At 42.8% G+C, this 26,475-nt stretch overlaps 3 protein-coding genes and 1 long non-coding RNA gene across 5 annotated transcripts in view; 1 reads left to right on the top strand and 3 right to left on the bottom strand.

The window, feature by feature from the left end:
• Positions 1-4,469, top strand: part of IGSF22 (immunoglobulin superfamily member 22) — a 35,484-nt gene extending 31,015 nt beyond the window's left edge. Inside the window, exon 23 of the mRNA XM_081840259.1 lies at positions 1,698-4,469. Within this exon, the coding sequence (XP_081696385.1) occupies positions 1,698-1,765 (68 nt within the window). The 3' untranslated portion in view covers positions 1,766-4,469. The remainder of the gene's footprint in view (positions 1-1,697) is intronic.
• Positions 1-26,475, bottom strand: part of GTF2H1 (general transcription factor IIH subunit 1) — a gene marked incomplete at its 5' end in the record, with an annotated part of 330,296 nt that overhangs the window by 124,697 nt on the left and 179,124 nt on the right. The window lies entirely within an intron of this gene.
• LOC309330968 lies at positions 500-1,735 on the bottom strand. Its single transcript, XR_014151672.1, has 2 exons — positions 1,596-1,735; positions 500-1,064 (listed from the first exon to the last, which is right to left on the bottom strand). It is a non-coding gene; the product is annotated as an uncharacterized lncRNA (long non-coding RNA).
• Positions 7,482-26,475, bottom strand: part of TMEM86A (transmembrane protein 86A) — a 45,325-nt gene continuing 26,331 nt past the window's right edge. The window contains exons 2-5 of one of the 2 annotated variants that reach the window (XM_081842244.1): positions 19,104-19,368; positions 15,921-16,722; positions 12,867-13,035; positions 7,482-12,283 (exon numbers count right to left, since the gene is read on the bottom strand). In XM_081842244.1, the coding sequence (XP_081698370.1) occupies positions 16,295-16,722; positions 19,104-19,368 (693 nt within the window). In that variant the 3' untranslated portion in view covers positions 7,482-12,283; positions 12,867-13,035; positions 15,921-16,294. The remainder of the gene's footprint in view (positions 12,284-12,866; positions 13,036-15,920; positions 16,723-19,103; positions 19,369-26,475) is intronic. The other variant, XM_081842245.1, reaches the window with a different exon arrangement.

Raw genomic sequence — 26,475 nt, 5'->3', positions numbered from 1 at the left:
GAATGGCCACCCCAAAACTTTGGCTGGAGCAATTAGCATTCAAAGGAGAATTGCATGTGATGGTTCTGATAGCATCATTAGCACAAATCATCATGAATGTGCAATAAAAAGGACACCTGGAGTAGCCCAACATGTGTCTAAAAGAATTCATTCTGCCCAGGTTGGTATTTTCTCGTACTAGCCCTGATCTAGCCTGGCCCAGATCATTCATGCTGGGTATAAAAATTTGAATAACATCACCCTCCAGTTTTCCTTCTGGGGATTATTAAGTCAAAATTTCACAGAGCAGGTTGAAGGGGAGAGAGGGGGAGATAAGTGGCACACAGGACGGGTGATCTATGTTGGGAGTCCTTGCTACCTATCTCCTGCCCTTGCCTATTCTGCCTTCTGCCCCTTTGCTGCTCTCCTCCCCATGTGTCAGGATCCCTGGCTTGTTCTTTTTAAGTGAAAGCTGAGAGTGATGTTCAGAAAGAAACTGATACAGCACCAATAGAAGGGATCTATATTTGGCTGATACTGCTCAGCTTTATTTTTGTATCTGTGGCTACTACTTCAGCAAAACAGGCTGATGAGAGTCAGTAACAGCCTGCAGTTTCAGTTCAGTATCATCTGGAGAATGGAGAAGTCAGCCAGCTTCAGCCTGCAGTCTGCAGCATTACTTCAGCAAAAACAATGGTTCATTGGAAGTCACCCTGTGAAACTGCCTCCCACCAACCTTTTAAACCTCTGGAACTAGGGGTGAACAGATTTCTCATTTCTCCTGTCTTCAGTTCTCCACATTTCCACATCAGTTTCAATTCATCTGCATTTCCGTGTGCATTTCTCCTAACACATACATTGTGTGTACAATTTTGACTGAATCACACATTTTTTGCAAGGAATTTCCTCTAACATAATGACCCTTTGTATGATTTTTTTTCCTATAAGTTTTCCTAATATGCATTTTTGGCACACATGTTTTGGTTAGAGAACCGCACTGCAAAATTTGGGGAAGTGCCGATTTTGAAGGATAGCTGGTTTTTTTGGCTCATGTATCATGTTGGGAAGTGTGAATTTCTCACCATCTGGAAGAAACAGGAATATGTTTTCAGACTAAACAGTAAAATTACCTATCTGCATGATGATAAACTTACCATGCTACTTGAAACTTACTGTAGAAGTAGGCATGAATGGAATTCAGAAAGTTTAATAGACAGCCTGCCTGCTGGTGAGTCACTAGGTAATAAGTTTCAGACAGATAAGATTGTGTGATAGCATCAGTCACAAGCACATGCTGAAATATGGGAGTAATTGATTTTGATTTGCTTCAGCTCACAAATGTGCATGACTTCACCTTCCAAAATCTGTGCATACTGACACCAGTTGATACGTGTCAATTTAAATGGTGTTAAAATTATAAAATTATAAGAGGCCAAGTTCCCCTTAACTTTTGTCAAAGTCTCTTTAGCTATTGATTTTAGAAGGTTATTGGGCGGGTGGGGAATTATTTGCCTAAAACAGAAGAAAGCCATGTTGAGGGGCTTGTGGCTCTCACAGCCCCCCCACCCTCCAGTACAAGCACTGTTCTTAAATAAACATTCAGGAGGAGTACACACCTGCCACAAGCTCGTGACCTCACAACCCTGAACAGAATTTTCCATGAGCTCAGTAACAAAAAATCCACTAGTTGTTAATATCTGACGGCTTTTCTCTTTTAGATAAAGATGATAGAAGCCTCCTGGAATCAGTGACTGAGAGCCTGCAGAAGTCAAAACACCTCATGTGAGCAACACACAAAAACCAATTTTGAAGTCGGCTGAATGTTCAGAATAATTATAGTTGCTGTGCATGGCTTTAAGTACCACAACTGTGTTACCACTTGTAGTCATTAGCCTGAAGATGATGCTGCAGGATTCATTAAAGGCTGCCTTCAAAGCTTCATGATGGCAGATATGGTTGCCAGTACCTTTCAGAGAACTTGGAAATAAAGGAGATCCCAATAGAACTGCTTGTTTTTCTTTATTCCCACCCCACCCATCTCACAAACAAATCAGGATGAACACTCATTAAAGACCAGGTGTAATCTAACCTCTGTGTAAGCTTTGTGCAAGCAAATCTGAATAATTAGAGTGTCTGTATCGTTTTGTTTTTTTAAATTAAGCTTAAGCAATTGGAGCCACTTTAGTACCAAATACTTCTTCCTGATACCAAACCAATTTATCTGGTTTGTGGACCAAGCTAAATGAAATTCTTGACATTGTTAACTTACAGTATGGGGGTCTGGGCATATTGATTTAAATTATGTTTGAAGCAGATTCTTTAAGAACTTGAATGGCCTTGCCTGTTAAGCACATCAAGCTACAGTTATAACCTTTTATCACATAGCAATACTACTGATAGCCCACTAGTGATGACTAGGCACTTACCAGCCAGTGAATTGATTGAGAAAGGTTTAATAGTGGTCCAAAGGAAGATCAGGGACTGAATGTTAATCTCCTGAGTCCTATTCACTTCATTGTGCATTATACCACACACACAAAATGCAGAGCATTGAGTGTTGCCATGGAGACATAGGAGCTGGCAAATCAGAGCAAATGTGCACATTTTGTTAGCATACACTTCACATGCTTTCCATAAATCAGAATGGACATCAGACCATGCCTGTGAACTGGTAGAGTACTGCTGAGAGGAGCATTTGTATGCTTTAAAGTCTTGAGGCTGGTTCACACACTCACCCACACACCCCAAATGGGCTGGGCATATATGTGCGACAGAGTGCAGGGTACAGATCTCCCCTCAATGACTGTATAGGAAACTCTCCTTGGAGGAGCAACTATGAGGCAGCTTTGGGAGCAGCAGAAGCCAAATGGCAGTAAATCCCAGCTGAGCTGATGGACTGGGACTTGCAGCTTTGCCTCTTTCCCTCTGAGGTGAAGATAGTTCTGGGAGGGCAAGAGCCCAGTCAGATGGGCAACAGATCAATAATAAAATTGTTGGTGGTGGTGTTTAAGCTGCAGTGGATAAGGTCACCGAGGAGAATAATTCCACTTGAGGAGCAAAATTTGCAGCTTCCTGATATTGGGAAAATGTGACACCAGTCTGACTCCTGCAGGCGCACAGAACAGAGAAGTCAGGCACGAAGCTTTTACTTGCCAGTGTAGGCTGCTTGTTTCCCCAGCAATCGCTATCTCCATCTCTTGGTGACCAGAGAGATTAGCTTTTAATCAGGCGCCATGTAAACAAATATCCCGACCGGCAGTGACTTTGTGCAGTTCTCTCAGTTTTCCTTCCAACCCTATACTTGCTCTTGGGAATCGCAGATAAAAGCAGGTGAAACCTTTATACCAGGGGTGAGAAAAAACTTTTAGAGAGTTATATTTCCCTTCTGGACAACCCTGGGGTGGGGAAACATGACAGTGGTTGATGGGGCAAGAGAGGAAAATGCGTGGAGTAATGAATTTACATTTCACCTTTGCATAGAAGGCTAGTTTTACACACACACACACACACACACACAGGCAAAACCTGTGCTGATAATGCAAGAGGCATTATCAGAGTTCAGCGACAAATGCCAGCCTGGCAAAGCACTCAAGGGGGTCCAGAATTGGGCTGGTGAGGGTTATGGCCTGGGAAGGAATCCTGAGGGCCACATAGAGAAGACTGGAGGGCCAGAATTGGCTTCCAGGCTTGAGGTTCTCCAGCCCCACTTTACAGTTTTACAGCACCACATTTGTGAGCAGCGCTTATGCATAGCATTTTGCTGCCTGAGGCAGAAGAGCAAATTACACCTCCTCAAGTCAAGGTAGATAAAGCCCTTGTTATCTTGGCACCTGAGGAAGGAAAGCCACTCCCCAAAAGGAAATATACAATAGGAATGCAATAAACGAAGTAACAATTTGCTGCTCTTTCATGACACTCAAAATAGACAGAGGTGGCTGCATCACCCTGCCAACCATAACTATGAGCTGTTTTTCATTAAAGTTGGACTTCCTCTGCCTCCATGGTTTTAGCAGGAGCATGGCAATTAACAAAAAAAAAAAAACCAACACAAATATATTAGCCTTTCGGGCCAGTGAGGTTTTTTTATTTTACTTTTAGTACATCTATATGCGCAGAGCGTTTTACATTAAAGGGGGGGGATGCACACAATAGAACACAATGGAACAAACTGAAAATAAAACAAATTTGAACATGAAAAGAAAAACACCAGTGTTTGCATTGTATCTGCTTCTGAGTTCAGATCAATTTAGGTTTCATTGCAGCTATTTGGGACCTATGCTCTATTTTTATGTTGTTTTTTGCATAAACAGTTGAAGCTAGTATAAAATGATTTGCGTTGTGTTTGCATAATGGTGAAAACATTGTTAGCATGTGGGGAAAACAGTAATTTGCAACTCACCAGATGAGGTTTGATGTATATCAAGCCCAACTTGATCAATACTGGGAAGTAGTAACCCTCTGAAGCCAAAATTCTATTGGGGAGGGTTTCTGTGAGTAAAATAGTACAAATGCACCTCATGCAACCTCTGTTACATTACCACACATAAATGCTAAAGAATGTACAATTTCTGTTATCTAAAACCTCTAATTATTCACTATGCATCCACCCTCAGTCGCATGCCACTCCATAACATTCTGTGGAGGCTTTTCATTCAAACCTGGGCCTACTTTACAATGCCCTTGAGAGTACACAGGTGTAAAGCCATTACCAAAGGCCCTGCACGATGTCAGAAGGCAATGCTGCTCCGTCTGTTGGACTCTGGCCCTTTCCTAAACCTACTTTGCACTTCCAGTCCAGCAACAGCCATCTCTTTCACAGCCAGGTGCACACACACACACAGACCACTGCCACGTGCATGGAAATCTGTGGATGGGAGTGTTGCTAATCAAACACTGTCATTAAAAATAGACCAGAATTAGAGTGTCTCCCGCCTGCAACCAGATGGGAAATCAGGAAAGGGAGACGCTACTATATGGAGAAGCTCCCTTATGTCCTTGCTTCTCTGCAGCTTTGATAGTCGACATGGCCGTTTTGGTCTGCTGCTGTAAGGAAAGAGCCTCTGGTTCTTCTGGCTTTTGTGCACTACCTTTGAGAGGATTGTCTCAAAGCTGGAGAAATGCTGTCATAAGAATATGTCATCTTAATTATACAGTGGACCTTGGGTTAAGTACTTAATTCGTTCCAGAGGTCCATTCTTAACCTGAAACTGTTCTTAACCTGAAGCACCACTTTAGCTAATGGGGCCTCCTGCTGCTGCCGTGCCGCCAGAGCACAATTTCTGTTCTCATCCTGAAGCAAAGTTCTTAACCTGAGGTACTATTTCTGGGTTAGCGGTAACCTGAAGCGTATGTAACCCAAGGTACCACTGTATAGCTCAGTGGAGCGTTATCCATTGCAACTTCCTTTTCTAAATAACATGTTTGTGTAACAGATAAATTCAATGCAACCCTACCTCTTTCCCCAAAGTTTTCAACAGCGTAATTCTGAACATGCTGTTCAGGGTTTGCTGCTGTAGGTAAATGCTGGTTTGAAATTCAATTTGATGGGTGTCCAATTTGCAGGGTCTACGCAGCCAAATCTGGGCGGGGGTGGAAGTGTTGCTATTACTCACCTGCTTGAGATGATTGTAATTGTAAATATTGTATTACAAATATTACAATTACTGCAGTGTAATTGTAAATATTCCTACTAAAATGCACCGAAAAATTAAAATAGCATGAGATAGAACTCCTATGGTATTTGGCCATTGTGGTATAGTGTTCTGGGTGTAGTAGTGTTGCAGCTCTGACCAAAATCCAGAGGCACTGAATTATATATTCAAGGGCCTATTCACACATTTATATACTGATCATTACATTCATTTAGAACAAAAGCAAAACAAAAAACACCAGTCTAAAACAAAGTGGTATTCACTGATGCTGGTTTTAAAAACAATTGTGCAAGCTCCTAAAAGTGGCTTTTAAGTAACACTGTGGTTTAATATATAATAATAATAGTGCTTATGAAAATGTGTCCCATTTGAGAGGGATTCAAAAACATTAAATTTTCCTCACACCACCCTGGTGAGGTAGGTAGAGAAGCATTGCAATTAATTTAGTGTTTGCTAACCGAGGAAAGGGCGCACTGATGCTAGCCACTACAGCTCCTTTAACTTTAAAGGCATGAATGAAGCTTTCCTGAAGTGGCACTCCAGTCACAGTAATCAATAAGCAGAAGCAGCCTTCCCCAAGCCTAACAAGTGCAAATGTTGGTACAAATCTGCACATTCCCATTCCCATTGCAATATTCAAGCCCCATCAAACCAGCTAAATGTGTCTTCTCATGCTCCAGGGAACACAGAAGTCATTGTGTACAACTAGAGTAGGGCTGGGCGATGTCACAATGTCTGCAGTAAGGCTGGAACTAGATAGAGGCAAATTAGAGCCCAAAACAACAACAGCAATAAAAGCCAGCTTTGGAGATTTCAGGCAATGAAGATTAGATCTGATCATTCTAGAGATTAGATCACCCTAGATCTGAGCACACTTTTCACATTGTGCCTTTCCACAATGGAGATAATTCTCTTTCTCCTTAGATGCCAGCAGTCATTTTACAAATGGCCATGATGCCCAGGACACATAACCACTTAAGAGCTTAACAGTGCTCATATAAATGGCAGGAGGAGTAATGAAAGAGGAGAGAGCCTGCTACTTTCCTGAGGGTTTAAAAATATCTACATTTTTAGGCATGATTTCTTTAGCTGTCATGCACCCACCACCCCACATTCACTTCCTAACCTACCAATAACAGTAAAAACAGATCTTAAGCTGAGAGATTTGTGTCTCCAGGATGAGGTTATATACGTTCAGATGGGGGAAAGCATCTATGATGCTGAAGAGTCTCAGCTCTGCCTGTTCTAATCGTTTTGTTGATGAGGAAGGGGAACGGGAAGCATGCCTGGAAGTAGTTTCATGTACAGCCTAAACACAGGACAAGCAATGTCTGGTGTACAGTGCACAAACACACACATTCCTTTCCTCAGCTACCCAGCCCACCCTTTTGAACATATAGGATTCAATCCAAAAGGGTGCTTTGCAAGCAGAAACAAGTTTGTAGAATGTTAATTTCTGACATTTGAATCATAAGACAAAACAGGTGCTAATGAGAAACTGTTTTTACACCAGATTTCTCCTTGAATCCCAAATCCAAGACCGCCATTAAAGAGTAATCTTGGGGGAAGGGCTTCAAATTCCATCAACTAAATAGAGATGGGGAGTTTTGCCTGAGAACTTTTTTCTCATGTTTATTTCAACTCCACGACAAGTAAACAAGAGAAATGGATGAATGGCCAGAAATGATTGCCTACCTCATCTTAAACTCTTAACAGTCTGATACACACACACACACACACACACACGCTAAAACAGGCAAGCTATGCATAATAATATCTGTAAAGAGGCAAGAAACTAATCTGCCTCAAAGGAGGTTGGGAACCATAGAGAGGGTTCTGGACATAGAGTAATGCACAAAAACAAATCTTTTATTGAGGATTGCTTTCTTCTAAAAAAATACTTTAAAAATAAAAAGGTAACTAACTCTTTTACCCAAGAGCAACTGACAAGCACATTTATCAAAACTGCCTGTACTTTTAAGAGAGCCATGATAACACTACTGCCGAATTAAATTGCCACAATCTAAAAATGGATGGTGGTAATGCTTCTCATTAAATTGGTTCTTCCCTAATGACCAGGGTGCAAACAAAGCACTATCTTGCTCACTTTCTCCACAGTATCCCTCCATGATACAAACAAAATGAAAACACAAACAAGAAACAATCAAGAAAACATATATCTGTGCACAAAAGGGAAAGTGTAATTGTACAGTACTCAGAGCCAACCCATTTGAACTCACCATCTGCTAGCAGCAAATTGCTTTTCTGAACTCTGTTCAGGGAAGAAGAAATAATACTATTCGGTGAAGAAGAAATAATACTATATTCCAAAGAATTTTAAAATAATGTGATTTTGGTTCCACTCTGCCTTAATATAGACAGCCCCCACGACAGCGGGAGATCGTTGGCAAAGGAAATACAAGGATGACAGAGGATAAAGCATCCTTGCAAATTCCCCCCAGGGACAGGAGGAATGGGCTTCACTCGCAGTTTGTCTCAGTACCTGGCTCTCGCTCCAGCATGGAATGTGGGAGACAGGGAGGCGTTGAGTGCAAAAACACTTCACCTGGCGAAAACCCTCCTACGCGGCCATTAAGAAGCAGAGGTTCTCCTGTTAATTAGAGCTTAATTGAACTAAAGTACAGCCACATCCTAGAAGAGATGAGATTGTAAACTGCGGAACAAACCAACTGCAAGGACTTTGAGGTTTGAACTTGAGATAAGATTTCATTTGGTGCAAAAGACGGGGGAGGGGAGCCTACGGCTTCGTTATTTAAAGTTTTCTTCTTTACATTTATGATTTGGCAACCCTCCTCTGAATGTTAGTTCAAATTATATTTTGTACAAGCAAGTATAGAAGAAATAGGATTATAAATATGGAATATAACATCAAACGGAACTGTGTGTGTAAAAAAAGGGAAAAGGGAGGGAAGCTCTATTTTGCAAAAGGTTTATGATGGATGGTTAGATCTGACTCTTCCCATCCTTTATTATTTACGAAGTAAGCTGAATAACACTAAGAGGACTTGGAATTTAATTTAATTAGAAGTATATCTTCAGCTGGAAGGAAGGATGAAAGGAGTCTGTGAACTGCCAAGGAACTGATAAGGTTCTTTACTGAGTCATCTGCAGTTCGACAGACCACTCTTCTTCCCAGGTTGAGAAGAAAAATGGTGACAACAATTTATTTACTAAGACAAAGCAACTTCTGCAGCTGATGTTAAAGTTCTGGATGCAAAACAACAAAGCGTGAGACGAAGCGATGCAGAAATTTCTGGAACAACAATGGGATATCAGCTCTGCCCAAGGCATGACAGATAACAGCAACAATTGGGGGAAAGAAAGACATCTTACAAGGACAAGAAGAAACACCATAGACAGAATGATTGCCACAGAAGAAGGATATAGTTTGAGTTCCTCACTTGCAGTTTTATAAATCATTTAATGTGTCGACACAAATAGGTCACTAATATTGCAGTTGTTGTATAAGGGATTATTATTATGACAGGAATGCAATTGAAACTAAGATGGGTTTTTTTTTATTTCTGCGTTCCAAAATCATCAAACCATCAAATCTAGCACGCGGGGGGCCACATTAACTAAATTACATAATTCAGTATTTGAATGATTGGTATTAATAATTGTATTATAAATCAGTATTGTTATAATGAGGCTGTTATTGGACTGTGATTGAAAACTAATAAAAACTTATTACCATTACATTTTTTAAAAAATAATGTTTTAGTGATCTTCCTACATCCCTCCCTACCCTGCAAAACAGCACACGTTAATATATCTTCCAAACTAGATTTTGCAAAGTAGGGGAAAGTTTGCAAAAAGTGCAGGCACAGCATTGCAGGTCACACCCTGCGATTCTCTAGGGCAGCAGGTTCATGGTGGGGCTAGAAGTTAAGCAGGCTGAATGAAGGAAGATGCCAACTGATTAAATCCCCTTCCTGCTCTTTCACCCTAGCCAGACACAATTTCCCTCATGAATGAAATGCTAATAATATTATGCAACAGCATTAAAGGCAAGAGATTATACCTCCTGTGTTATTTCAAACCAGATCTTTCTTTCAAGACCACCAGAGCTTCCCAGTACCACTGCCCAAGTTTCCCCAAGTGTTTTGATGTTGGTTTTTTGGATCACTCCCTTTTTTCTGCCCTCTCGGGGCTCCTGGTGCCTTTTGACAGCAACACAACAGGCAAAAATTCAACAGATAGTAAAGTCACAGGAGTTATAACATCACAAACAATATAATTCTGCTCCTAGACATATCCTTTCTCTAATTAAAAGTTCGGTACATTTTTAAAAATTCTGCATATTTTTTTTTAATTTTTAATTTAATGAAATATAATGCATTGCAAATGCCTGTCTAGACTTATAGCAGATTGTAGGAAATATTAGGAGAAGCTTAATGGTTTGAGCTGTTTAAGAATGGAACAATCTAGCTTGGGAGGAGTATTTAAGTATCCAGAATCTGGATAGCCATCTGTCAATGACACTGTAATTGTGCCCTGCCCTGCAGATCCTGCAATCAGTGGTGTCCAAACTTTTTTCAAAGAGGGCTAGATTTGATGAAGTGAAGGGCCGACCAAAGGGCAAACCAAAGTTGCTGAGCTTTTTTTAGGATTGAAGTTGTTGAGGGTTTTTTTTAGGATTTTACCCCAGGAAATCAACTGCCACAGGGGATTAAACCGGCCAGCGGGGCGAATTAGGCCCCCGAAGTGGACTTTGGACATGTGATCTCCAATGCTTCCTCTAGCTCTAGGACTCAAGAGAAGCTGTTTCCAATAAGGATACATTTAAGTTTTCTGCACATATCATTCTGTATCCCATTTTAATGCAGCATACCTAAAAATGCTATCCATGTTTTCCTGTTTTACCATTATTTCTTCCCAGGCTTGCTTTCTTTTCTTTCTTTTTAACCAATGCTTCAAGGAATGTAAACAATCATAAATGCAAACAGAAACAAAACAAATTCTTTCTGATTGTGGTCTTAACAGCAGCAGGACATTCCTAAAGACTGGAGGGAGTATTTATATATACACAGTGACTATTTAAAGCCAACATGTGTGTACAGTGGTACCTCTGGTTACAAACTTAATTCGTTCCGGAGGCCCGTTCTTAACCTGAAACTGTTTTTAACCTGAGGTACCACTTTAGCTAATGGGGCCTTCTGCTGCCACCGCACCTTTACCTCATCCTGAGGTAAAATTCTTAACCCGAGGTACTACTTGTGGGATAGCGGAGTCTAACCTGAATTATCTGTAACCTGAGGTCTTTGTAACCTGAAGTACCACTGTATATATATGGCATACACACACATCTATATTTTAGATAGCTATCTATCACAAGGATCCTTTCTGGCTGCCATTTCAGATTGTGAAGAGGAGGTGGTGGAGGCACTTTTCAAGGCCTGTGAAATTGTGGTGTCCTGAAATGAAGAGGAAAAAAAGAGGCCATCTGTTCTATTCTGGTTCTTCTCTAAACAAAAGACACCCATCAAAGTGAAGTTAAGGGTGTCTGGCTGCTCTAAGGGGAGGAAAAGCCTCTTCACCATTGAATTCAAGGAAAGCAACGGGTATGAAATCTCCTTAGCGTCTGGAAAAAGAAGCGGATGGCGTTAGCCAGCAAACAGCCAAGGGGCTTTTAACAATGACTTTAAGGCTCATTGGTTGCCCATTTACAATGGGCACCCTGAAAAGTCCTCAGCCTAAATAGAATGGAATGGAATGAGGCTGAAAACTTTCCAGCCATCCCTTGTCTCAAGAGCCTTCCTCACAGGGCCGCTCCACCAGTTAGCCACTCTGAGACTTCTGCCTCAGGTGGCAAAATGTGATGGGTGAGGGAATTGTGCACTCTTGCCCACCTGCCCACCCTCCTCCTTTGTCCACTTGAAGTGCCACTGCCACTCGGTTGCTTCAGCAAAATGCTCAGCGCTGCTCCTCCAGTGTTGCCCATGCTAGAATGCCTCACTCTGCGGAAGCCGCCTTCCTTAGATCAAGGCATTCAAAGTGAGGTGGTTTGGGGGATTCTCAGCCCAAGACATTTTGTCACTTGAGGCAAAATAGAAAATGGCACCTCCCATCTCCTCTGCCACCCGCAACCCCCGCCGCCTCAGGTGACTGGAGGTGGCCCAGGGAAGCCTTGGTGCACTGAAGGCAGCAGGAAAGACTAAAGGAAAGACTAAAGGAGGCTGGAGAGGAGCAGGTGGCAGCAACAGTGCCCCCCTCTCTTCCCAGGCGGCAGCCACAGACAAGAAGTGCAGGCGGCAGCAGGTGGCATGCTCCTTGGGGGCCTCCCAGCTGTTCCCAGCTTGCCACCTGAGGTGACTGCCTCACTGAGGCTGATGGGCAGGCTAGCCCTGCCGCAGCTCCTTTGCCACAGCAGATATTGTCTAAAGCTTAAAAGTAGTATACTGCTCAAGTCTGAAACTGGATGCTGCAACAAAGCAGTAGTGGTGTGGGCCCTTTTCAAAGGCACCTTTCCCACAATGCCTCTCTCTGGAAAGACCCTGTGTTCCTTGGGGGCCTTCATCAGAGTGCAGCAGCACATGGGGCAGGAGCAAAGCAGAGTGTTTACACTCAGAATCTTCTTTCTTGCCTGTGGTTTCAGAGCCAGTCTGAAACAAGCCGCTGTCTCTCGAGTCCTGTCAATTAAGGCTAGAGGGGATCTCTGTTACTCATACTGTTAAGAGGAATTATTTTAACTTTAGGTCTTCCATTTGTTACTTCTGGAAGTCTCCACATACCATGCCATGCCCACTTGGATAGCTCAACCAGTAGAACATGAGTCTCTTAACATCGGGGTTGTGGGTTTGGGCCTCACGTTGGGCAAAAAGATTCCCGTACTGCAGGGGGTTGGACTTAGATGATCCTTGTGGTCCCTTCCAACTCTATGACTCTAAGTTACATAAAATAAGCATGGTGCTTAATTGAAGAGAGGCATAGTGGATTCCAGACGACCAACAGACAGAGCTCAAGACAGCATCTCGTTGTGGAGAATGCATCAGACTCAAATTGCCTACCCAGATGTTTTATTCACGCATGTGGCGTAAGGTTCTCCTTGTTTCATTCGTAAAAGCAATTCCTGCATTTGCATTCACATTTCAAATGCTCTCCTGCTCTTTCATATCTGCCTTAACAATAACTAGCTGTTCACATAAATAGCACAAGGGAAGCCAAAATTCATAGGCCATATATGAAAAAGTTACTTCAAACTATGTGCCTTACCTGGCTCAGACAGCAGAACCCCAATTCCAAATGGAATTGGTCAGCCAAGTAATCCTCCTTGGGTCAGGTACGTCATCCTCCTCCTCCTCCCATGAAGAGAGTTACGGTTTTATAATATGTACAACATTGCAAAGTAGCCTCCCGATGAAACTTGCCCCAACATGCTGCCCTAAAACAAAATATTCCACGTGTTAGCCTGCATCCACACATAAAACTTAATCAACTAAATCCTGGACGTAATCAGTGCAGGGAGCAATCCAAGAGCTGGCATACAGCCAGCATTCGGTTAGCTGAGGCTCCATAAGTAGCAGCCCAGCTGCCATTCTGCTCCCTGGGAGGGTCGTCCACAGGGCAGGACTCTCTTCACTGGGGCTCTGCAGGTGTAACTGCCCTGCCAGCATTGTTTTGCTGCTTCTGCTTCCACTTCTGGGCTAAAAAGTGGGGATTCTGTGGGTATGTTGATTCATGGGACCCCAAACCTCCTGTGTACATTTCTGGTCACCTCACCTCACCTCACCTCACCTCACCTCACCTCACCTGAGTGCTGAAGAAGGTTCAGAAAGGGGCAACCAAAAGGATCAAAGAGTTGGAGCAACTCCTCTGTAAGGAAAGGTTGCAACATTTGGGGCTTTTTAGGCGAGTAAGGGAGTGGTGGGGGAGACACATATGGTGAAAGTGGCATTCGTTGGGAGAAGCCACAATGGTTCAAGTGCTATAAGACCAACAATACTTTTGTAACACAGAGTTTCCTCCACTGATTGGATGTTGCCAGAACTGACTATTACAGAAAGTCACATGAGCAGCTTTTACCTTAATGACTGAGCCAGTAGCAAACAATTCAACGTGTTGGAAGTATCCCTGGGGAAAGGTAGGTACTTTGTAATAATAATGCTTGTAATAAGGAAATGCCCATTACAAGATGTCAGCCATAGAAGCAGAGGAAGAGGCCTCATCCTGAGTCAGACCAGTTGGCCAGCTCAGCATTGTCTGCACTGACAAGGAGCAGCAGCTCTCTCCAGGGTTTCAAACAGGGGTCCTTCCCAGCCCTACCTGAAGATGTGTCGGGGATTAAGCCTGATGCCACAGAGCTATGGCCCTTTCTCCAGCAGTTGTAGGAATCATCAGAGGCTGAAGTGCCTGGCACAGTGGGATTATGGGAATTGAAAGAGCACCCCAGAGCTAGACTCTGAGGAACAGCGTACGCTGTAGTTCGTTTCTGAGTGACAGAATGTGTGTGGGGAAGTTTTATCTTGGGATATTAACCGGGTGTAGGTGTGTGTGATCTATCTGGAATATTTGGTGCACCTCTGGCAAGATGCCGCTGTTTAAGAATGACTAAGGATGCTCTTTTCATAGTTTTTTTTAAAAAACAACAACAACAACAACACAGATTAGCAAAGGGGAAAGGTACTTATCTGAACAGGTAATTTTGCAAGCAAGGGCAGACTTCTACTGAAAGAACACAGTAGAGAGAACCTAAAGGAATGCTGTATGTTCTAACTGTAAAGACTCAAAGTAAATCAACACTTAAGCTCCTGGGAAAGGCAGCTGAGAGGCTGCAAACCTCCCTCTTCACAGGAGAAAAGGAAATGGGCCAGGAAAAAGAATATAGGTAAGAACCCAGCAGGGCTTTGAAAGTGGTGGCTCCTTTGACACAGATTCTCCCTCCTCCAACCTCTGCAGGATTGCTCTACCCATGACCTGCACTTACTAGCTTGTACAAAGAAAAATACATTGCGGTCAGTAAGTACGATGTATCCCTCAAAGTCCCCATGAACAATTAGGTGGGCACACACAACCAGGGGTCTTCACACCAATCGCTGCAGTGCGGGCCAAGCTAACCCATTTTGCAAGTTGACACCGAAACAAAACAGCAAGGAAGCTGCTGACACAAAATTTTTCCCCACTGCACTTCCCTGCCAATTGGATCTACAGTGACTCAGTGCTACCCAGTGAAGATGGATGAGAGGAGAGTGGCGCATTGATTGGTCTCTCAGCACTTTGGTGATAGGCTGTACCTCTCGGCAAGACCCGCAACTGCAGCAGTTGGTCTGAAGGCACCTGCAGATTCTACAGTCCTGGTGACAGTTGGTGGGAAAGTAACACAATTCTTATTGTGCAACATGTACACGGAAACAGGCACATTACACATGCGCAAATACACGGAAGCCCATTGGCTTAGTTTCAAATAAATATTGTTCCCTGATCGTCCACTGTATAGAAACAATGACTTGCTAATGCCTGTCAGGGATCCACCACACAGCGCTTGTTCACAGTGACCAGACCACCTGCATGCGCAGGATATAACCCTGCCGATTCTTCCTCTTTCAATACATGGGATTTTGTCTGGACTCTGGAGTGGAGGCTGGGAGGAGAAGCTGGCTCCACGCATCGTCACTAATCCAAGTCTTTCCCAGACCCGTTGTGTAGCTATGACAGCAGGTCTGACAAGCCGGTGGTTTCCTTGGCCAAAATATTCAGCCAACGAAGCAGCTGGTGAGTTAGATTTTGAGAGCGCTCACAATGTTCTCCTGTTTGGTGCTCTAATCTGAGATTATGCAAGCTAGAAATTGCTAGAAAAATTGACGAACCATATACCGTTAACTGCGTTTCACATGCACACGTACAGCAATCTTTTCATTTCCCGTGTTCCCTCCCTCCCACCCACCCACCCAAGCCTGAGAAAATTGTTGCATTTTGTTGTTGCTTTTAAGCCTGCAGAACAACATGGGCTCTGCAGGATTCACATTCAGAAGAAAGGCTTTGAATGGCCCATAAATAAAATGGTTGTAATGAATCTGGACTTCAGACTGGTTTCTCCCAGGGACAGCCCAAGCTTTACGACCGACATAAACTCCCACAAAGTGCTCCCATGTCCTGTTGTAGCGTTTGGGCCCTGGGGGTTCCTTGTGTAGACACACAATTGTTTCACAGTTGTACTGTAATGCACGCAAAACGGGGCTTGGTCAGGCAGCACCAAGGGTCATTTTCACATGACTTTTGAACATTCAGAGTGTTGAAGGCAAGGCTCTTAAACGCCAATGCACTGCCTACCCTTTCCTTCTTTTGAAACGTCGTCCTGAAACGAGTCTTCTCCTTCTGGAATGTTCAGCCTCAGCTCCAGTATTATACAAACACAATGAAGTAGTTAGAGAGGCCCTCCCTCCCATGAAACTTCCAAGATGCAAAAGAGAGAGAGAGAGAGAGAGGAAAAGGTCAGATACTTAGTTCTGTGTGAACTAAACTTCCAGTGTGGCTTCTAGGCTCCGGCAAACTGGACTGGAGAAGAGCCAGCTAAACACTAAAGATAATGCTTCGATGAAGCAAGATCTGCAATCACCGGTTCACCTAGAGTCAAAACTCTCCTCCGGGATGAATTGCAGTTACAGCACTCCCAGCAGAGTTTGAGCGCCTGCAGGCACCCCCGTCTACTTCCTCTTCCTGAAGATGTCTTCCTCCCTGCTTTCCACTGCAGAAAGTGCAATGAGCATCTGAGCTGCATAGTACGTGGCCATGATGATGACCCGTGAGTAGGGCACAGGGAAGCAGAACTTGTTGACGGCAATGGTCAAGTCGGACACCATGAAGAGCACCGAGCCAATGCAAGCCGAGAGCTTGGTCCAAGTCCACAGGTCGTTGCACAGCTGCACGCCGGCCATGGCCCGCCAGCCCATGAAGCCAATCAAGGCAATGTAGACGGCTACTAGGTAGGTGAAGGGGCCCGAGAGGTAGGAGTACAGGAAAGTGTAGGAGAAACTGGACACCAAAGTCATCACCAGGCCAGCTTTCAGATCTAGAGGCTTCATCCCAAATGCAGAAGAATACAAGATGTGTGTGATGGCAAACATCAGCAAACCTACAGAAAGGGGGGGGGAGACAAAATGTGAAGGAATGTCAACACTGGCATACACAGAGACAAGCAACGGATAGACTTTCTGGGAGACTACATGCAGGGTGAAAAAGCTTTCACTTCTGACAGGAAAAGGCCATCTGCTCTCCCTACATTTTCTAGTGTGAGCTGCTTCTGCAGCAGCAGCTATCTGCAAATCATTTTAAGATCATCAGATCAGAGAGAACTGGTTATAGAAAACTCAGGGCCAGGTGAAATAAATGCCCAAAGCATTGACACAAGGCCCTGAAGCTGATGGGAGCCATATACCTTTTTTAAAAAAAAAAAGTGAAAAGGCTTAATTGGCAGGAAGATTTCTTCCCTCTGCAAATTAAGCCACAGATGATGGCTCCCCTTAGACAGCAGCATGTGACTTCTTAGGACTTGTGCTCCCTTCCCAGCCTCGGCACAACTTGCCAAACCGCTCTCTCTTCCCATGACAGTCAACCCTGTGCTCTGTGTCAGCACATCTACGGCAGCCAAAGCCCCAAAGACCACCTGCTTATCTCATCTCGCTCCTCTGCCTACAAGGTGAAGAAGTGTGCCTCTGTCAAGAGTACAGAAAGGATCTCCTTCCCTTGTTCTCTGAATCATGCTGTGCCTCAGGCTACATGTCACAATCCATCTCCTTTCAAAGGAAGATTGCAGGAGGAAACATCAGGGCTCCAAAGAGAGAGAGAAGGTGGAGTCAGACAGAAGGTAGCTCCTGCTTCTTCAGGGGCACAAGGGAACCTATGTGGCTTTTTGATTTTTCTGGCAATAAATTTCTCCCCGTCCAATACATCCACACTGTCAAAGTTTCACTAATGCTGCTTTTAAAGGTGTGGTTCCTCCATCTGCAAAAAGATAAATGTGCTAATCTAGATTTAGAGGCATGGGTTTATACACTAGGCTGGAGGCAGGCAATGGCTTTGATTTTAAAAAATATAGTATGATTGAACTATCATCACCGCTGTCGTCTCTGGACAGAATGAGATAATCTACTTCTTTGTAGCTCTTCTTCTCTCCCCCATAATCTCTAGTGAAATTTACCAGAGATTATCACCAGACTAAGAATTTCCTGGTTTAGTGATTAGAATGTTGGACTAGAACCGGGAAGAATCAAGTTCAAATCCTCACTAAGTCACGAAACTCACAGGGTGACCCCGTCGCCATCTCTCAGCTTCCCCTACCTCACAGAGATGAGAACAGAATGGGAGGGGGAATCAAGCATAGCACCTTGAGCTTCCTGGAGAAAATACGGTATTTAATTGTAATAAACACACAAATAAATTCCCCTCCAGCATCAGAGCATATGGCAAAACTCACTGTGATTATGTTGCATCGGCAATGACATATTAGACAGTATAAGGAGAGGGGGAGAACGAAACCTGAGGAATGTCATTTTTAGGGGCTGCCCTGGAACTTCAGCAATGTCTAGACTGGCCCTCTGTGCACACCATTTGTAGATTTGTAAATCTGTTGTATGACCTTCTTTAAACTATTGCTCAGCCTAAGGCATGTTGCTATTATTCAGAGTAATGGGTTGCATGAGATAATCAAATAAAACAGGCTAAAAGTGATGTCTAAGAAGTGTGGAACATATTGACCCATGACAGGGCCTTCTCGGTGGTGGCTGGCCATTTGTGCAATGCGCCTCCTGATGAGGTGCATCTGTCACCTCATTAACAATATTCAGGGGGGAATTAAAACATTCCAGGCATTTGATAGCTAAAAGACGCTGATCCTAGCAACCTTGAAATAATTAGCTGTGAGGGTGTGTGATTACCTTTAGATGTTCTTAATGTTTTTAGATGGTTTTAAACATTCTACATGTGCTTTTGTTTTATTTTTAATTGCTTTGTGTTTATATTTTGGTGTTTGCCATCCTGGGCTCCTTTGAGAGGAAGGGCAGGAGAGAAATTTAAATCAGCATATTAATAATATTCATGAAAAGAAATAATTATTGTACAGTAAGGTATTGAAATATGGACCGATAGCCAGCCAGCCCTATATGTGTGTTAAAATATCTTTTAAAACTTCTTCTTCTTCTTCTTCTTCTTCTTCTTATTATTATTATTATTATTATTCCCCGCCCATCTGACTGGGTTGCACCAGCAAAGATGTGTAAATTTGCCTCATAGTGTATGAAGATCATGGCTATATTACTTCAGCCACCTAACCCCAACAAGAGAAATGACAGACTTTTCTGGTCCTGATTCCTGCATTTCTAGTTATGTGCTAAAGCTCCAGTGCAGGAGCACACATGGGCAGACATCTGAATTACTTCCACGCTTCATCATTGACAGTACATGACACGTGCTCCAGAAGCTTAGTTGCCCAGGCCCACACACTGGTGCCCCACTGACCGTGAACGAAGTAGCCTTGCTCTTGCCAGATGAGGAAAGCATCTCCTATAGATGAGAATATCAAACCGGCAAGGATTCTGCAGGCGCTGCGATGGGCCGTCAGGAAATTGATCCCGTGCGCCAGCAGGAAAACCCACAAGCAGAAGATGGGCAGACACTTGATGAGGGCACTGAACCAGGAGGGGCTGGAGGTGGGCAGCCAGAGGACGAAATAGACGCAAGTGGCTTTGAAGAAGGGGACAAGTTTTGGGCCTTCACTCTTCACCTGGGGTGGGGAAAGACATACACACACACAAGATGATGAGCTGTGAGTTTGTTTGCTTAAAAAAACCCCAACCACCTGAAATCCATCAAATCATTCCGCAGAGACTACACAGAGCCTGTAAATATTACCAAATTGCTCCCCTCACTGCTTCCCTTTCATTCAAGATTCCTGCTGACCAACTTCAATTACAAGAACAAAGTCTTCTTGAACTTTACCATAGTTCTTTTTTCCCCATTGTCATCAGCTGCACAGTCTCCCAACCGCTCCATGCCAAAAATAAGGGCTTAAGAGATTTGGTTCATTCCCCGTAAAGTACAAAAGCCCTGGAAATCAATCTTATTCATTAAAGTGACTTTAAAGAATAATGCTGCTTAGGGCCGTTTCTAATGTTGCCCCAGCCCTGCCCATATGGCAGACACAGTGCACTTTTTGAAGATTTCACACACCCATTCTGCTGTGTGCATATGTTGGGAGCTGCTGCCATTTGCGCTTTCCCAGTGGTGGTGCATGCCGTCGAGGGGCCACAGGTGATTCTCCGAGCATGCAATGCACATTCAAAGAATCATAGCCTTGGAAGGGACCATGACAGCCATTCTAGTCCAACCCCTTACAATGCAGGAATCTTTTCCCCAGCATGGTGCTCAAAACTATGACCCTGAGATTTAAAATCTCATGCCCTACTGACGGAGCTATGCTCATTCAAAAGATTCCAGGCCAAGTTCAAGGTCGAGTGCTAGTTTTTAGCTTGGCCTCAATCTTAGTCAATAAACATAAGTCTGCATACATTTAAATGACTCAAAACACTCAAATAAGGTTTTGGCTTTCAGGTGGCAACTATATCACTGTAACATGCTGTGGCGATCACACAGGGTCCCCGGACATTTAACGGTCTATTGATCTCTGTGCCACCACTGGGATTGCTTCCCCGCTGCCACCAACCCGTTTCTCTCGGGTACACACGGAGTCCAGACAGTTGTTAACATTAAATCAAATAAGCAAGTTTATTTTATAAGCATTAACAAGGTTATGGTTTCAGATAATTTTTCTTGTCAGTTTCTTAATCTTAGTTTCTTTACCGGCCTACACCTTCCTAATAACTTCTGACTGATAATCCCAACTGTCTATCTGTTTCTTCCTAACAGTTTCTCTCACTCTCTCACATCAAAACTAGACCAACCCACAGACTTATCCTCCCTCTTCCTTCTCCAACTCCCAACTGACTCCCAACAACTCCTCCCCTTGGGTTCCTACTGGCCAATCACTTCACACTCATTTAACCCTTTCCTTATGACCCACCTAGAAGGGCAAACGCCACACATGCTATTCAAATCCTGGGATCATTCTGTCCAAGTCCCAATGCAACAAATGAAGGTTGCAGACCACAGGAGCTTGGCAGGTGCCATCCCAAAGCTTTTAGAAATAACATTAAACATGCTGCCCAGGACCATATTTAATCTCATATTGTATTAGCCCATTATATTTTGCTTCTTAGCTGTCAGCCTCACTACCAACTTCAACTCCAACCTTCTGTACCTAGTGAGTGGGATTAATTTCTAAGAAAGCACACAGAGAATCAGACTTAATTTGCTTACATGGGGCACACCCACAGAATGGTTTTTCTATCAGCCACACACTGGGCAGGAGCCAATTCAATGTTAAGAGAAAGCATGTGGCCCAGGCTTTATGGACTGAAAACAATTGCTTTCCAGGAAAAGCTGCCATAAATATCACATGGAGGAAAAAGTTTGAACTGGACAAAGCTCCCTGTGAAAAGCAACAGAGCTCTGGGAATTTCTCACCTTTCCCATGCATCTGCTTAAATAAGCACAAGCTTGACATGACAAAAGCAGTATGTTTCATTTCATTTATTTATTTATTATATTTATATATCCCTCCCTTCATCCAAGGATCATATGTCCTGGTAAGCAACCTGGCTGCCAAATTCTTTACCAGCCGAAGTTTCTGAAACATCTTCAGAGGCAGCCCCACATATTTACAGCAATCTAATCTATATTTTAAATGGCACTTAAATACCCGCTAAAATTAAGTGTTGGACACACACACACACACACACACACACACACACCAGCTGTGGTAACTATTGTCATTCAAGGGTGGGATATTGGCAAAGGTTTAACTGACCAGCTCTTTTCAGTGTAGTGGGAGATCCTTGGGTTCAATGAAACAACACAGCTATTGAGATGAGATACAAAGCAGTTTTTTGTCTCATGTTTGAGCTGCAGGTGCAAATTGGCAATGTCTCATTGGCACAAGATCCAGTTCAGAGACAATGGCCTCAGTTCCCGTGTCACTCTATGGTTTTTTAAATGTGTTAGTAGGAGGGAGTTAACGGTTTGTCCACAGACAGCTTTCTGGGTCATGTGGCCAGCATGACTGAACCGCTTCTGGCGCAACGGAACACCATGACAGAAACCAGAGCACGTGGAAACGTCGTTTACCTTCCTGCTGCAGCGGTACTTCATCTACTTCATCTACTTGCACTGGCATGCTTTCGAACTGCTAGGTTGGCAGGAGCTGGGACTGAGCAACGGGAGCTCACCCCGTCGCGGGGATTTGAACCGCCAACCTTCTGATTGGCAAGCCCAAGAGGTTCAGTGGTTTAGACCACAGTGCCACCTGCACCCCACTATTCAGAAGGATACTACCTCTGACAATGGAGGGAGAGCACTGGCCAGCAGCCACGGATAGCCTTATTCTCCATAAATTGTCTAATCCTCTTCTAAACCATCCAAGTTGCTGCCTTTACTGCCTCCTGTGAGTACAAATTCCACAGTTTAACTAGGCCCTGGGACTTCCGGTTTGGATCGCAAGCAGTAAGGGAGCGCGGAGAAGCCTCTCCGAACCACACGGGGTTTTACGGGGCAACACAAGGGCACTGCGACCCCAAAATCTCAAGGGGGGCCCCCTTGAGGGAACGCTAACCAACAGCGTTGGAACGGTTCCGATGCTTCTCCGGTTTTTTTTTTTTCATTTTGGAGAGACTCGGGAGCGACGGGACTGAGAAACGCGAACGGTAAGCTCTGCGGACCCTGCGTGGCGATGCCTCTAGCTCTCACTGAAATGGCGACAAATCTCCGTAACTTTAAGAACAGACGCCCTCGGTGTTAAAAGATTCATTTGGAGCTAAAATTAAGAGTTATTAACTAAGGGAGCGTCGGATGTAAGAGGATTAAAAATAAGGAGCCCGACCTGTCTTTCGGAGTTAAGATGGCGCTGGACTTAAAATCGTAAGAGTGAAACAAAGAAACCACCACTCACCCGCTGTAGAAATAGAGAAGTGAAAGTCCTTGCTAGTAACTAAGCGAGGCAAAGGATACAAAACAAAAGAAAAGTAGCAAAAAGAAGAGAAAACTTTAGAGACTTTGTATTGCGTTGGGGGTGCACGAAAGAATAAGAATAAGAGGAAGATTTAAAGTGAGCAGGTATAAAGAAAGAACTCTGCGGACTCAGCGGGGGTTGCAAATAGAAGTGGAAGGACAAGAGAGAGAGAGAGGTGAAGCGAAAAGCTGAATCAAACAGAGACTGTAACGGAGTTGGAGGAGAACTTTTTACCCTTTATTTTTCACCCACTTTAAATCTCGTTACAGTGCAAATAAGTAAGTAATTACCTCCTCTCCTCATCTCTCCAGCTCTGACTACGGACTTTACACTGCTCAAAATAACCTAGAAGATTTTGGATTTTTAGCTTCCTCTTTTTATTTTTATTTTGGACTCTGCCTTCTCTTATTCTTTATCAATAATCGGTGGGAGATTGTGAAAGTTTCGTGTATATATGGTTCGACAGCATTCTTCTTTTCTTTTTTTTCTATATATAGCACCAGTTGGACCTTACTTTTTTCACCATGCCATAAAGGATTAAATTATATTCATGAGATACCCCGCTTGCTGAAGGACTTAAATCATTCTGAGTTTAAAAGGGGGTGGGAACAGAAGCTTCCACCCCCCACACACATCGTAGGAACAATAGCTAATTTTGTACCCCTGAACTTTCCTTTCAATACAACCTCCTCGACTGGAAGGTTCCAGCAGGGAGGCTGGAATTCTCAGAAGTTGAAAACTAGCCGCAATTCTCTCTCCTCATCACTTGGAACTCTTTTCTCTCCCACGGATTATCTCTGGACTGCATTGGAACTCTGAAACCTTGGAACTTCTTGCCCCCTCCCCCCCTCTCCTTTCTCCCCACTCTCCCCCCTATCTCTTTCCTCTCTAAATCTTCAGCCACTCTTATTTTTTGAAAGAATATCACTTATTCGGATTACTAAACAGTTTGACAAACACTGTTTATATCACGCGAAATTGGATTAAGCCAAACAAGTGGCTGAAGAGTGATTAAAAGAAGAAGTAAACTGCCTCCACTAGAAATAAAGGCTGGACATTGGACAAACTTACAACCCTCTAACCCCTGTCCTTACTGTTCTCTCCCTCCTTTTTACACACACCCCCTATATAAGAATAACAACTCTTAAATCTGACCTTATCATACCATTATATTTTTATATTATTAACAAGTTTTGATTTGATAAACATATAGGTGGTAAGTGAAATCTAATGAATTTATTTTAGATCTGAAGGTAAAGTGTTAGATTTGTAAAATTTATAAAGGCAAAGTGTTAAAACAGTCTGACACACTAGGAATATACCTGAAGAGCGGGGGACATTTGACTGACCAAACCGACAGTATTGTTTCAATTGGATTAAGGGAAGGTCAGTGTACTCTTTCTGAGAAAACTAAACTTGATTAAGATTGTGCGCCCCCTAGGGGAGAGATATAAGAAATCAAATTTTGTGTAAGATTAAGGATAAAAGGTGAGGGAGAGTGGAAGTGGAGACAATGGCGGGAAAGAATGGGGGAAAGGTAGGAGGAACACCATCAGAGAGAAAAGCATCTCGACAAGAGGAAATTAAAGACCTAGATATATTATGATTGAAAATAAAGGAGGAATTTAAACAGAATGAAATCCATATGGAGAGAAAATTAGGAGAGATGCAGGAATCGATTGATAAGAAGATAGAGGGCGTAGTAGGTGAATTGTCAAACAAGATAAAAGAGCTGACGACTCGATCAAAGACTTTAGAGGATTCAAATAAAAAAATACAAAAAGAGATGAAAGATCAGAGAAAGGAGGCAGAAAAATTAAAAGAGAATTTTGGAGAACTGAACAGGAGCCAGGACCAGGACTTGGATAATCTAGCAATGATGGAAATGAAACAAAAACAGCTAAACCTAAAATTCCGAGGAGTAGGAGAAGAAATTAATGAGGACATCAAAGGAAAAATGATTAAAGAACTGGCGAAATGGTTAGCATTTAACGAAGAGGAAGTTGCACAAACAATAGAGAATGCCTTTAGGATAAAAATAAGGCCCAAACAAACTAAACTCAAAAAGGTCCCAGGAGATTGTTTAGTGATTTTCAAATCGCTAGAGATGAGAAACATAATTCTAAGAGAAAGTTACCAAAAGAGGCTAATAATTGATGGTAGACCAATTATTATCTTTAAAGAAATACCAACCAGGCTTCTACGCAAAAGAGAGGGTTACAAACAGTTAGTAAATATTCTGAAAAAGAATGGCATACAACATAGATGGGAATTCCCTGAAGGGATTTCCTTTTTCTACAAGGAGAAAAGATTTAAGATTACTGACTGCCAGAAAGTGGGTAAATTTCTGCATAGACATGAAAAAGATCTTGGGAGGATGGAGGAGAGACATGGAGGGAAAAGTGGAGACACAGAGGAGGGAGGAGGCATGAGAGATGGGGTGGGGGAGGGGGAGGCGGAGGCGGAGGGAGGGGGGTGGAGGAGGAAGGAGAGGGTGAAGCAGGGGAAGAAGAAGCGGAAGAGGAAGAAGAAGAAACAGAAAGCCAAACTACCCGAATCTAAATTGGTAACTTACTGGTTTTTTAGTAGATAAACGTAATAATGAACTTGAAAATCCTAACATGGAATGTAAATGGCATGAATGAAAAAACCAAAAGGAATAAAATTGTAAGCGTCTTGAAAAGGAAAAAACTTGATGTAATTTGTATACAAGAGACGCACGTGACTAAAAAGCATAAACACATTTTACTAAACAAAAAATTAGGAGCAGAATTTGTAAACTCTACGGTAGAGAAAAAAAGGGGAGTAGTAACATATGTCAATGAAAAATGGGAACCTAAATTGATTTACAAAGACGAGGAAGGAAGGATATTGGGGGTGCAGATCAACTTCCAGGGGGGAAAATTAAATGTAGTAAATATATATGCCCCAAATTCAAATAAATTAGAATTTTTTAAGAAATTAGAACAAGTCTTATTGGAATTAGAAAATAATAGGACGATATTATTGGGAGACTTTAATGCAGTACCTGTACCAGAAATTGACAGACAAACGGAAAAGAAAAAACGAAACCAAGGGAAGCTACCAAAATCATTTGAAGACTTGGAAGAAAATATGGACTTAATAGACATCTGGAGACATAAACATCCAATGGAAAAGCAGTTCACCTTTTTCTCAGAGGTACATAAAAGCTGGGGCAGAATAGACCAAATCTGGATCTCGAGGGAACTTACCTTAAGACCTATAAAATGTGAAATTCAACCAAGAACCCTCTCCGACCATAATTCGATAACATTGGAATTAAAAGGTGTATCACAAGGAGGCTTCAGATGGAGGTTGAACGAATACTTATTAGACAGTGAAGAAGTCATTGGAAAAGCTAAAGCAACTCTTAAAGAATATTTTGATTTGAACCTCAATGCAGAAACAAACATAGAAGTAGTCTGGGACGCCAGTAAGGCCATCTTAAGAGGTTTCTTCATTCAGCAGAACATTTATAAGAAGAAAATAAGACAGCAAAAGAAAGAAGAGATTCTTAGACAGCTAAGAGATTCCGAGAAAAAATTAACAGAAAACCCGAAAGATGAACAAAGTATACAAACAACAAAAATATTACAAACACAATACTCAGTGTTAACAAATCAAGAAATTGAATGGAAAATTAAGTTAATGAAGCAAAAATACTTTGAGTCAGCGAATAAAACGGGAAAAATACTAGCCTGGCAACTCAGAAGAAGACAAAAACAAATGGTGATAAATAAAATAAAA

This window comes from Podarcis erhardii (genome assembly GCF_964252035.2).
Source record: "Podarcis erhardii genome assembly, chromosome: 1".
NCBI lineage: Eukaryota > Metazoa > Chordata > Lepidosauria > Squamata > Lacertidae > Podarcis > Podarcis erhardii.
Note: the sequence above shows the minus strand (reverse complement) of the source record. Positions and strands in the feature narration are given on the sequence as shown.